The 13,189-nt window shown below is 40.3% G+C and overlaps 1 protein-coding gene across 1 annotated transcript; it reads right to left on the reverse strand.

Moving 5' to 3' along the window:
- Window positions 1-1,347: 1,347 nt before the first annotated feature.
- Window positions 1,348-9,485, reverse strand: rundc3ab (RUN domain containing 3Ab). Its single transcript, XM_046854914.1, has 11 exons — window positions 9,247-9,485; window positions 4,853-4,968; window positions 4,633-4,760; window positions 4,462-4,547; window positions 4,280-4,369; window positions 3,541-3,621; window positions 3,286-3,451; window positions 2,763-2,920; window positions 2,369-2,488; window positions 2,166-2,275; window positions 1,348-1,683 (listed from the first exon to the last, which is right to left on the reverse strand). Exons 1-11 carry the CDS (start codon window positions 9,324-9,326, stop codon window positions 1,541-1,543), a joined length of 1,278 nt encoding a protein of 425 aa, XP_046710870.1. The 5' UTR covers window positions 9,327-9,485; the 3' UTR covers window positions 1,348-1,540.
- Window positions 9,486-13,189: the final 3,704 nt, after the last annotated feature.

The raw sequence follows: 13,189 nt of genomic DNA on the forward strand, positions 1-13,189 counted from the left end.
CCTTGACCAATTCCGTCCTAATGAAAAGTGTTACCACAAAATGATGCCACCACCACCGTGTCTCACAGTGTGCACAATCCGTTAACAACAATAAAAGAGGACTGACAACAATGTAAACCTGGCACAGAATAAAAAAAAGGGTCCAAAAAAGAGGCAGTTGTTTTATTGCAGGTAGAACAGAAACAGCCGCATTTTTATTGGCGTCACGAACAGGATTTTGCGACGTCAAAATGAACGGACATTTAAAAAGTGTGAAAATCGGTCGTTTGATGACGACATCACCCTCAATCACGTAGCAAAGCCTCGATGACACAAAGCTCTCCCGGTGTTTACAATGAGATGCTAATGCAGAGACCGAACCTGGCAGTTACATGAACAGTAGACATACGTATGCACTGGTCTGTAAAAGTACAGATAAATATATTTACAGATGCATCTTTTCAGATTTACATGGCGCAGAAATGGCTGTTTTTGGCAGTTTAGATTCATCTTCAGACAAATGGGAATGAATTGAAAGAGAGGGGGAAAATAAAGGCAGCTAGTTTCTTGTCATAACCATACCTCAGGATAGCTTTGTGCATTTTACGCAGAAGTCTTGTTGACTAATTAAAGGGAGAAATTTGAGAAAGATCTGAGAGAGTGTGACTTGTTTAGCTAGAAGTGTGTGTCTGGTGGTTAGGCAGTCGGTGCATAGTCCACAGTCGAGGAAAAGTGTGCGGCAAGGACACCCGAAGACAAGGAAACAGTCGGAAAAAAGAGAGAGAAATTAGGAAAAGAAGCAGAAATTAGAGGAGTCAGTGTGAAATCTTGTACCGGTAATCGGTTTCTAGATTAAACCACATGACGTAGTGCATTTGCATTGAACATTATACAGTACAGACCAAAAGTTTGGACACACCTTCTTATTCAAAGAGTTTTCTTTATTTTCATGACTATGAAAATTGTAGATTCACACTGAAGGCATCAAAACTATGAATTAACACATGTGGAATTAGATATGGAATTATATACATAACAAAAAAGTGTGAAACAACTGAAAAATGTCATATTCTAGGTTCTTCAAAGTAGCCACCTTTTGCTTTGATTACTGCTTTGCACACTCTTGGCATTCTCTTGATGAGCTTCAAGAGGTAGTCACCTGAAATGGTCTTCCAACAGTAGCAGTTCCCGAAGATGCTTGGCACTTGTTGGCCCTTTTGCCTTCACTCTGCGGTCCAGCTCACCCCTAAACCATCTCGATTGGGTTCAGGTCCGGTGACTGTGGAGGCCAGGTCATCTGGCGCAGCACCCCATCACTCTCCTTCTTGGTCAAATAGCCCTTGATGCCTTCAGTGTGACTCTACAATTTTCATAGTCATGAAAATAAAGAAAACTCTTTGAATGAGAAGGTGTGTCCAAACTTTTGGTCTGTACTGTACATCGGCTAATAATCAGCTGCTGTGTCTTTGGATGCCTTTGCTGATTAAATAAATGTGTGTGTTTGTGTGACAGTGTGTGTGTGTGTGTGTGTGTGTGTGTGTGTGTGTGTGTGTGTGTGGTTCTAGCTGGGTGTGAGAGCAGGACTTGGCTCTGCACTAATGTTCACCAGGCACTCTGTGGACCTCAGGCTGGGCAGAGACTTACAGCTGGGTAAAGAGCTCAGGGAACCACACAGGCCTAAGATGGAGGGCGTAAAGTTTTTATCTGTAGAGGACGAGACAAAAGAACAATCATAAACACCATTAGATTGCAGTCGCTGGGCAAAAATGTGTGATTTGCTATGAAAGAGCATTGTTTTATGCCATAATATGTTTGTTAAATACATATTGTCTATATAGTGTTATAAAATAACAATATTGTCCTAAAGCAAAAACAAAATACAATTACACTTGTATCAGTTCTGTGGTTTTATTAATCAGTGCCTTGAAGTCGTTCCATTTCTAATCACGTCTTTTCACTGAAAAAATGGTGAATCGCTAATTTTTGGAAATGGCCTTATAGCCCTTTCCAAACTGATGAGCAGCAACGATTGCTTCTCTGACCAATGTCTGATGTCCTTTTTTCTTGGCATGATATAGACACATATCTGAATGCCCCAGACCACCAAACAGCCTAACATTCATCTTTTATAGAGGTAGTCACACTTTGATGATGATTTCAGTCTGAAATCATTCTAAAGGTTTTACCTGCTCTGCACCAAGGCTGGCCATTTGGCTTCCCTTCGGTTTTTTGAGAATCCGAGTCCAAGCTGATGTGTGCCGAGAGAAGCTCAGGACTCCGGAAGCTTCCACTGTGGCTTAAATGCAAAGAACAACATTTAGTTAAGATTCTGGCAAATTTGGAGTTATTGGAGTCCTGCAAATGCCAGTCTCAGATGCCAGTATCAGACCTGCAGTAGAGCTGGCTTTCTTCCTGGTTGTTGTAGGTGTGCAATGATGGCCACTGGTTTACAAGAGGAATGGATATATCCTTAGACAAAGGATTTGCTTCACCAGGAATCAGACTTGTTCTGAGAAATAAAAGCATTATAAATCAGGACATTGTCTAAACCCAGCTTCGCATTTCTCAATGATGGTGACATTGAAACCCTTGGGTACAAAACTCATTACAGGGTTTTTAGGTAGGACCGTCTTACTCATGAAAAACGGAAGTATTATAACCAAATGCATCGATATTAAACTACACTACTGTATTGTAGCTGCTGAAGAAAAGCGCCCAAGACTTTCCGAACAATCAGGTCGACTCTGCTGTGCGGCATAACAAAAGACTGTGGGGTGTCTTACAGCTGCTCCTGTAACTCCAGCACGACAGACTCCAATTCTCTCTTCTCCTGTTGGCTCTGAAGCTGAATCTCCTCCAGTTTCTTGTTCAGTTTCTTGTTTTCCATTTCCAGATTCTTCAGCTGCGACTCCCGCAATCGCACGAGCTCCTCCAGATAACCCTACACACACACATACGCACACACCTGAGCTCTGTAAGTCACTCCACAGCATCTTTCACCCTTATTCTAATTACTTTCATTTTCCTCATTAAATTGCATCCCCATTTACAGTATAACATCGTTTTCAGTTTGATATTTCATTGATATTAAGAATTCCGAAGCAAATAATTGTCCACTCTTCTGCCCCCCCATGTGATTCGTTGCTTCAGTGTTATATCTAAACATTATGCCTAAGGATGATGCTCCATTGCTGTGGGTTCAAACAGGCAGTATAATAACAGGCAAAAAGAAAAAAAACTATGACATACCGTACTAAGAAAAGAATCAACGTCCGGATGGTAACAGTGATTCTAGTCTCTGCTCACCTTCTGGGCGTTTACAATTTTGAACCTCTGATCCATCCTGCGGCATTTGTTCCTCCAGCTTTCTTCGTCAGTGACCAGCGGGATGTAGGGATGCTCAGGAATGCTGTCGTCGCTGTTGCTGCTGTCCACGCTGCAGCAGTCGTCGTCGTCGCTCAGATAGTCGTAGCTGAACAGACAAATAAACGGTGGGAAAAGTGATTTCCATCACATGACAATATAAGTTTTATTTATTTGGAAAATGATTGAAAAGCTGACCTCTGAGTAAACTTGAGATACGGCGTATAGTCGATCACCGCCTCCGTTTTTCCATCCAGAGCCTCTCCTTTTAAACAGAAACTGACAAGAAAAAAAATGGCAGTGAATTGCAGTTAAAAGAATTGCAGGGGGAAAAAAAGAGTATAACAATTAATATATTGGTTATTTCACTATAAACTAAACTTCCTTTCGGCTTCTCCTATTAGGGCTGAACTTTATCACCTATGTTTTATTATGTTTCTCTACGTATTAAATTATTCCCAAATAGTCTGTTTTTATCATAAACTCTATTTTGCTTGTTGAACCAATCAGATTATGACTTGCTTACTCCAAGGCCCCATAGAAGGCATCCCAAAACGTCGTCGTTTTCACATTCTTTGACTGAACGGTCAGAGAGCGCACTAATCAGAGCTATCAAACCGCATCTGTAGCAAACTGCACAACCTCTAATATATATTCATGTGTATTTAATAGCAGTTTTTTTCATTCCACAACAGCTGGCAAGAATAGAGGGACATTGTGAGCATATCGATGCTTCTGCTAAAGATGATGTATGTGGTCTGTGGCTACAGTGAAAGGAGATGTATTGAACTGGGTTCATTGGGTTTTCTTGCTTTAGCGATGACATTTATTCTCTCTGTATGAGATTCCTGTCTGTGATGCAGCGCTCTGTTCTTCTGCGTTTCTCGATAACACTGTTTCTATTAGCATCATAATGATAGTTTAGATCTCGTCTGACCTGAAGTCGATTGCTCCGAGTCCAATTAACATTCCTGTAAGAACGCTGGCTTCCTCTCTCAACATGATGGCCCCTTCATCGTAGAACCTCCTGCACACACACATGTTTTTCTCTAGATATGTGTATGTATAGAATTATATATTCTATTTCAAATACAGTATACAGTGAATAAAGTGTCGGACCTGGTAGTGCGACTGTCTCTCAGGGCTGTGGCGATGTACTCTGACAGACGTTTTTCCATCAGTGCCACTCTTATCCAAGCTCTGCCCTACATACAACAACAACAAGGATAACAGCAACAGTAAAACATCGAACTTTGAGAATGCTTCACGGCTAGAAACCCTGACCCTCACCTTTGCTCGAGACGAGCTGATGTTCTCCATGTTCTCGATGCTGCTGATGCAGCTGTTCTGCAATTTACTACAGGCCAGACGGATGAAGTCCCAGAAACTGCGCTGGCCATCGAACCAGCTCCCTGCTCCTTAAATACCAATACAAAGTGTTTTTGTTATACGTACTGGTTCCCCCTGCTGTAACCCTCAATAGGAATGATTGTGTTTTGTTTTTTTTTACCTTTAAAACCGTGGCTCAGGATGTGCTCAAGAATGGAGGCAAAGTTGATGAATTCCTCTGAGGAGTCGTCAATCGGTTCTGCCGTATACTTCTCCAGCAAGGTCTTCACGGAAAACCTGTTGCACAAAAACAGCACGTAAGAAATAATACCATTGGGTATGTATACCCTGAATTGGATCATTTTCCTATAACTGCTCCAAAATCTATTCACCTCTTGTTACCTTCATTACCACACTACGGCTAAAGAAAACAATCAATATTATACCAAAGCTCAGCATCACAGGATCTCATACCGCGAGAACGAATGCTATTACTAAAGCAAAGAAATGCAATGAACACAATTCAACAAAGCTCCTTTTACTGGAGCCATAGCTGCACTGCCTGCAGACATCATCTCGAGCAGAAACATCGATAAAATGACTCTGGGTTTTCCCTGCCTTTTTCTGTATTTTTCCGTATGTTACAGTTTTCCTGAGGATTTGAAATGAAGGCAAATTGTGTGTTGTTTTGCAAATTGTATGAAAATAGAAAACGTTTTTCACGTCAGTTTTGAATCATTCAGATGTTCTTGTAAATGTATCTGCGACCGAATCAATTTCGTCTCCACTGTCGGCCATTGTGGAAGGTAAAACAGCTATTAAATCCTCGCTATTATGTTTAAACTTGCGCAATTTGCTACAGATGCAGGTTGAGAACAGAATGCTGAATAATGCGCATTCTAAACATCCAATCGAAGGACGTGAAAATGCCAGCGTGATTGGAGGCCTGCAAGACTCCACCTCACAATCCGTTTTTTTTTTTAACAAACAGTTTCAAGCAACATTGACTGTAGTGCTGACTATGAAGGCTGAAGGGAGATTAAAAAGTATTTGATCCCGTACCAAATTACCAAGAATTCTGACTCCCACAGACTCAAATTAGTCCTGTACCTATAGGAAAGTGTGTCTCATATCAACTCATTATGTGTATAAAAAACACCTGTCACAGAATCAGCCTCTTCCATTGAAACCTCTCCAACACCATGGGAAAGACCAAAAAGGACATCAGGGACAAGAGTGTCCTGAACACAGCTGGAATGGGCTACAAGACCATCAGATTGTTGCCTTGGACATATGTTTTGAGATATTGCCCTGCTGGAAGACCCATCCACCACCCATCTTCAGTGTTCTGGCTGAGGCCAAGAGGTTCTCATCCAAGATTCTGCAGTGCATGGCCCCGTTCATGTGGTGAAGTACAGTACAGGAAGGGTACTTCCTGTACCCTTAGCAGAGAAACAGCCCCAAAGCAGAATGTTTCCTCCTCTATGTTTGACAGTGGGAATGATGTTCTTGTGGTCATATTCAGCATTTCTCTGCCTCCAAACACGGCGAGACGAGTTGATACCTGGGAGCTAAATTTTGGTCTCATCTGACCCAATTCCCATCACACCCATCACATTCTCCCAAGTCTTTTCTGAATCATTCAGGTGCTCATTGGCAAACTTTAGACGCATCTGTTCATGTGTATTCTTGAGCAGAAGGACCTTGGTGTGGTACCAATGGTTTTCTTGGTGACTGTGGTCCCAGCTCCCTTGAGATCATTAATAAGCTCTCCTTGTGTAATTCTGGGCTGATCCCTCACATTTCTCAGAATCATCCTCACCCCATGAGGTGAGATTGTGCATAGCACTCCAGAACGAGGGCGATTGATTCATCTTGTATTTGTTTCATTTTTGGATTATTGTACCAACAGTGGTCTCTTTCTCACCAAGCTTCTTGCTGATGGTCTTGTAGCCCATTCCAGCCTTTTGCTCTTTGGTCTTGCTTATGGTGGTAAAAGAGGTTTGAATGGAAGAGTTGGATTTTGTGACAAGGGTATTTTATAAACATAATGAGTTGATATTAGGAGCACTTATTTTTTTTCTTTCACTGTTAAAGTAAACCTACCATAAGAATTCTATACAGCTTTCTTTGTAAGGGGGTAAACTCACAAAATCAGCAGGGGATCAAATAATTATTTTATATAATATTCATGGACAAAAATATATGAAAACATAAGTAAGGCTTTTGTTGGCCCTGATGGCCTACCACTAGATTACTCCAGCATTGCTTATTCCGAACAAAAATGGCACTGGTGTCACCTTCAGCTGTCTCGTGGAACAACAATGCCCCCTTGAGAACTACATAGGACTGTACCAAGTGAGAAAAACAAATGAGCTGTGACGTTCACTCAAGCTCTTAAGGTATAAACCAGTTGTGTATAAGTATTGTTCTGTAGTACACTTCATGATTCACACAGGGTGAAATAACAGGCAACCACACGAGAACCACACACAGCTTGCTAAAGCATAAGTAAGTGCACCTCACTCTAAGAATTGGATTCTACACACTATGTAGGGCACAATATGTTTAATACCAAGCCATTCAGAGCTCAGTACACACAGATAAGTGTAACTAAAAATGTTCCCCAACCCACATATGAGCTTCTACACCCTCTGAAGTGTACTATGTGTCCTACGCTGAGCCATTCAGAACCCACTACTCCATGGATGATTGCACTTTAGTCCATATATGAACTACTAAGCCCTTCAGAACCCATTATTCTCTGGATATGTCCAACTCACCCTACAAACTGGATTTTACACCCTATCCAGTGCATTATATCAGTGGTCCCCAACCTCCGGGCCGCGGTCTGGCAACGGTCCGTTGGTCAATTGGTACCGGAGCTTTCCAGAAAAATTACATAACTTACATTATTTCCGTTTTATTTATTGTCTGATTGTGAACAATGTTTTATTTTTGGAAAATGACCGGATTCTCTCCACCACATCTGTCTATAGCTCACTCGTAATGCATGTCATGATGCCTCGGTCACGTCTTACCTCCATCCACTTCCTTCTTAAAGGGGCTCCAGCCGCTAACACATAATACATTACCACTAAATTCAAACCCCTGAACGAGCAAAATGATCAAACAACAACACACATGAAAATATTGTCTGACATTAATCCGGTCCATGGTGCAAAAAAGGTTGGGGACCACTGCACTATATGTCCAGTGCCAAGCCATTCAGAACTTAATATTCCCAAGATACAGGCAACTCAGACCATATATGGGCTTTTACACCATATGAAGTCCACTATATGTCCAATACTATGCCCTTTCTGAACACATTATTTTCTACATAAATGCACCTCAACCTTCAAAGTGGATTATACCATAAAGTACCACTATACAGAAAGTGCAATAATGTGCCTGTAAGAGCTCAATACTCCCTAATTATTTAGGGAGTATTGAGCTCACCTCACCCTATGCATTATATTTTACACCCTATGTAGTGTATTGTCTATTCTACATGAGGTCATTCAGAACTCATTATTCCTTAGATAAATCATTATAGCTCACATGGGCTTCTTCAGTGTGCTATGTGTCGTACATTGAGCAATTCAGAAAACACTATTCCCTAGATAAGTGCACCTCACCCTCACCCTGGATTCTACACCCTATGTTGTGCACTGTGTCCTACACAAAGCCATTCGGAACTCATTATTCCCTAGATACATCCAGCTATGAGCTTCTACACCCTATGTAGCACACTATAAAATCCATAGAATGATTTCTACAATACAACATGACGTGATGGAGGAGTGAGGGGTTGTTTAGTGGATTTTTTCCCCCTGTTATTAACTCCGCTTTATTATGAATTCATTAACAAATTTTAAAAAAGGCCCCATTATATATATTTGTTTATATTGTATATTCTTTATATATCTTTATGACGTTATTACTGTACAAACGAATTGCTAGATGACGTCACACATGGCTGGTACCGAGCGCTCCGAGCGCGCGTCCTTCCTCGACCCCGACGGAAGGTTGTCGTCATGGCAACATCCTTATCCGGGAACGAATCGTAAATCGCGTCGTCGCCCCCATCCTCCCCCCAAGCGACCCCCTTTTTTTTTCTTTTTTCTTTTTTTAGCACAAATAAAAATATAATGATACAGAATTCTATGTTAAGAAATATATATACTTCATTTAATTTTGTTTTTAATTTTAACACCAATGAGCCATAATTAGCATATGTTGTAATATATTTTGAGAAATGTAAAGCTAATTTGAAAAATTGAAAAATATGGTTTATACATAGAATATCGGGAGGAGCATGGCGTGGGCATGGCGTGGGCAGGGTGATGCGGTCACTGGGGGCTGTTTTTTTTTTTTTTTCTGGTCGTTTTCCTGACCTTTGTACCACAATAGCAATATATAAATATATAAACGAAAACCGTGCGCTCGTGAGTCACAAGTATTTAATTTAAGGATGCTTTAAGAGAGAGAGAGAGAGAGAGAGAGAGAGAGAGAGAGAGAGATGAGATGTTAGTGATAATAGCACAGGGTGTCTCAGTCTGCTGAACGCACCTGCACACTGTGATGAGGTTCTTCCTTTCCACCGCCACGCTCCTCGAGCCGCCCTTCTTGGCGTGCGCGCCCATCGCCATCGCGAGCGTGTCTGCGTTCCCTGTCCAGAGAAACACAGACAGACAGCGAGACAGACAAACAGACAGAGAGACAGAGCGAGACAGAGAGAGACAGAGGGAGGACGGCGGCACCCGGCGCCGCTGTCCGTTCAGCACCACGGCCGGCACCGCGGAAACGGAAGCGGGGATGAGAAAAAATCATCCCCTCCCTTCCGCTATGTGCGTCAGGACGCGTCATCATTCAGCAGGACCCTCTTGTCTGAAATGCCCGGCTCCATCCTGCTAAACATTTGAGCTGAATATTTTATAGATCTGTGAATTTTGTGGTCAAGAAAAAGAAACTATTTTGCATTTTTTTTTTCATTGTGTTTACTCAAAGATTATTTTGGAAGGATATGGAATTCTATATTAAATGGAAAATGTGGAATAGAATGTGGGATAGAAATATGTATATTTGATGTGCTGTTTTATACAGACCTTGACAATTTGAATTGTGAACCACAACACATAATACATTTGTTTATTTTGTTAGGATTCCATATTCGTAGAAAAAAGTGGGCTCAGTGTAGACTAAACTTTTCCCATTTTATTAGACAAAAATTAAAAAAGCAATGTAAACATGTGATGCTTTTCTCTGGAAGTTAGTGTTCATTTGACATTTAATAATAATTCTATAATAAAAAGGAGATCTTATTAAACAGGATTGATATAAAAATGGATAAAAATTATATATTTTTAGATGGTTTATTCATTTTCCTGCAAGTATTTCTGCAATCAACATTTTGAGAACATCAGCTAAAAGTTGATTTGGACTAACAATAACAAATTTCACTAATAAAGTTAAACATGCCTTGAAATTAAAATTTGAATTTATCCAAGTAACCAATTCCTAAAAAGATACAAATTTGATCTCCCTGAATTCTGGGATTTTTTCAAATGAAATGTTCATGTTCTGTAAAATGTTCAGAAAGAATGTCAAATATCTAGCCCTTCAAGGCCGGATTAAAAGTGTATTTTGAAGCTTTACAAGGACATTTTGTCTTGTTTATATTTAAAAAATAAAAAGTGGTCTATAACCAGTGACCGGTGTTGATTCTTTTCATTGATTGACTCGAAGCACAAGGGCGTCTGCTAAACCATTTTAGATCATAAGACCCTACAGCAGATATTGAGGACGGTTAAGAAGATTACAAGGGTATTTCTTTACTTCATCATGGGCATTTACACCACACACTGCATCCAGAAATCCACCAGCATTGCGGTCCATCACACACACCCCTCAAACACACTCTTCACTCTCCTGACGTCTGGAAAAAAAGTCCAGCATTTATTATTATATATTCGTGTTACTTCTTGTTAAAGTTGTCCTTGTACCACCTTGGATCTGGAGGACCATTATTTGGCCGCACTGTACTGTATATGGTTGTATATAAACAAAATCCTACTTGACCTGACCTTATTTAATGGCCATTCCACGACATTTATTGTTACAGTAAACGGATAAAAAGTAGAATGTAATCCGTTAACCCAGAGTAATCCATTTAGATGTTTTGGTGACAGAACTCGACTTTATCACTCCGTTTGTTTTAGTGTCTCAGCAGTTGGTCGCGTACAAGATGCGTCTTTACTCTGTGTACGACTCGATAAGTGAAGCTGATCTTATTCATGGTACAGATTTTTCTTGTAGTTTGAAGGGTAAAACGTTGAACTTCTGGTCAGAAGGTTGCAAGATCAAATCCCGGGCAAACAACTGCCATAAATGTATGTGTTTATCATGATGTATGTGTTTACTTGTGTTGTTAATATCATGAACAGCAGCTACGCCAATTCCTCTCCACTGCTTCTCTTTCTCTTTCCATCCCGAAGCATCCTGAGGTTGCTCCAGCCCCAGTCACGTCCCACCTCATGAAGATTATGGACCTTTAAAGAAGTAAATGCCGCAAACATCCCGAACCATCTAGAGACGTACCAGTGCCTATTGGATCCCACTTCATGTGGAGTTTTGACATTGGACCTCCTGGAGTGTTCAAAGGCTCTGGCATGGAGAAGCTGGTGTTGGATCTGTGATGATCACAAATGTTGAGCTATTTTATGAGTTGCTCAGTAGCTCCTAGTTTTATAACCACAATGACTGTATAAGACTGTAGAAAGAACATTACTCATAATCTTACACTTCAGTGCTCATGTTAGTTCTCACTCTTCAGTGTTAGGTTTTGTTTAAAGACTATAATCAAACTCTTGATGTCACCCAGATGAGGATGGGTTCCCATTTTGAGTCTGGTTCCTCTCAAGGTTTCTTACTCATAACATCTAACGGAGTTTTTCCTTGCCACAGTCACCACGGCTGCTCATCAGGGATAAATACACACCATTCACCTTAACTGTTAAATTCTGTAAACCTGCTTTAAGACAATGTCTGTTGTGAGAAGCGCTATAGAAATAAACTTGACTTGACTATATTGCCAAAAGTATTGGGTCACCTGGTCATAAGTACGATATGTGATTTTTGAGCATTGCAGTCCACATTTTCTATACCATCTGCCCACTCTCCAGGACTTGTACCGTACAAGACCCATCGCACCCTGGACACAACCTCTTTCAGCTCCTTCCTTCTGGCAGGCGCTACAAAACTTTACCAAAACTGCCAGACACTGGAACAGTTCCAGTTGTGGTTCTTCCCTACACTGTTACCTCAAAGTGGAAGGCACACAGTTGTATAGGACGTCTTTGGATGCGGTAGCATTTCATTTTCCCTTCACCTTAGAACTAGGAGATCCAATCCCGTTCCAGCATGATGACAATATCCCTGTGCACAATGCCAGTTTCATGAATTTTACACTGGTTTAAAGATGTAGAAGATCTCCAGCTGTAGAGCTCTGAAGTCAACCCTATTGAACATTGGGATGATTTTTTTACACTGACATCACCCGTATCTGACTTTACTAACCCCCTTGTAGCTGAATGAATCTCACACAAATCTCCACAAGCATACTGCAAAATTTAGGGGAACATCTTCCAAGAAGTGTGGAGACCAAATGTGGAATGGGATTTTCGAAAAACAAATCTTATAGTCAGCTTTCCACAAACCTTCCATTAAGTGTGTGGATCAGTATGCTGTCAAATGATCTTATGATCGCTTGCCAAGTCAAACCCATGTGAAGCCTGTACATTTTCCAGATGTTGAGTAATTGATATGTGTGTGTGTGGGTGTATATATGTGTCTGAAACAGCTCTGTGAAATTCCAGACTGCAGCGTGAGCCGGCAGAAGAAAGGATGGATGCAGAAGGAGCTGAAGGTGGCAACGTGCTGTCTAGAGGGAGAAACTGAGGACGAACTGTTGATGGAAAAAAAAAAGGAGGTTTACAAATAAAAACAAAACTTTGACTTCAAATGCAGTATCATATGCCAAACTTTTCTAGAACTTTGCATAGAAACGTATAAAATAATAATCAATTATTATAAAATAATTGTAAAATAATTTACCTTTTATTGTTTTTATTAGCAAATGGCAATTAATAATGGCAATAGTAAATGGCTACATATTATTATTATTATTATTATTATTATTATTATTATTATAGAATTAAAAAAAATAAATAACGCTATATGTTTGGTTATAGGTTGTTAAAATTATTGGGGGAAAAAACCCACTAAAATTTCATGGCAGAAATTAATTTTATGAATTCAATCTTAGTAATTCAGAGCATAAGGTTTTTTCCTCATAACATCTCTTGAAGTTTTCCCATACTGCATTTTCCACGAGCTTGTTCCTTAGGGATCCATTTACAATTCCAACAAACTAACACACTTATACGCTCTTTAATACAACTTTATATTTGCTTTATCTCTGCAAAAGTTGGGACAACATCCATTGTGCTAAACG

The sequence above is a fragment of the Silurus meridionalis genome, chromosome 7, assembly GCF_014805685.1.
Source record: "Silurus meridionalis isolate SWU-2019-XX chromosome 7, ASM1480568v1, whole genome shotgun sequence".
NCBI classification, from domain to species: Eukaryota; Metazoa; Chordata; class Actinopteri; order Siluriformes; family Siluridae; genus Silurus; species Silurus meridionalis.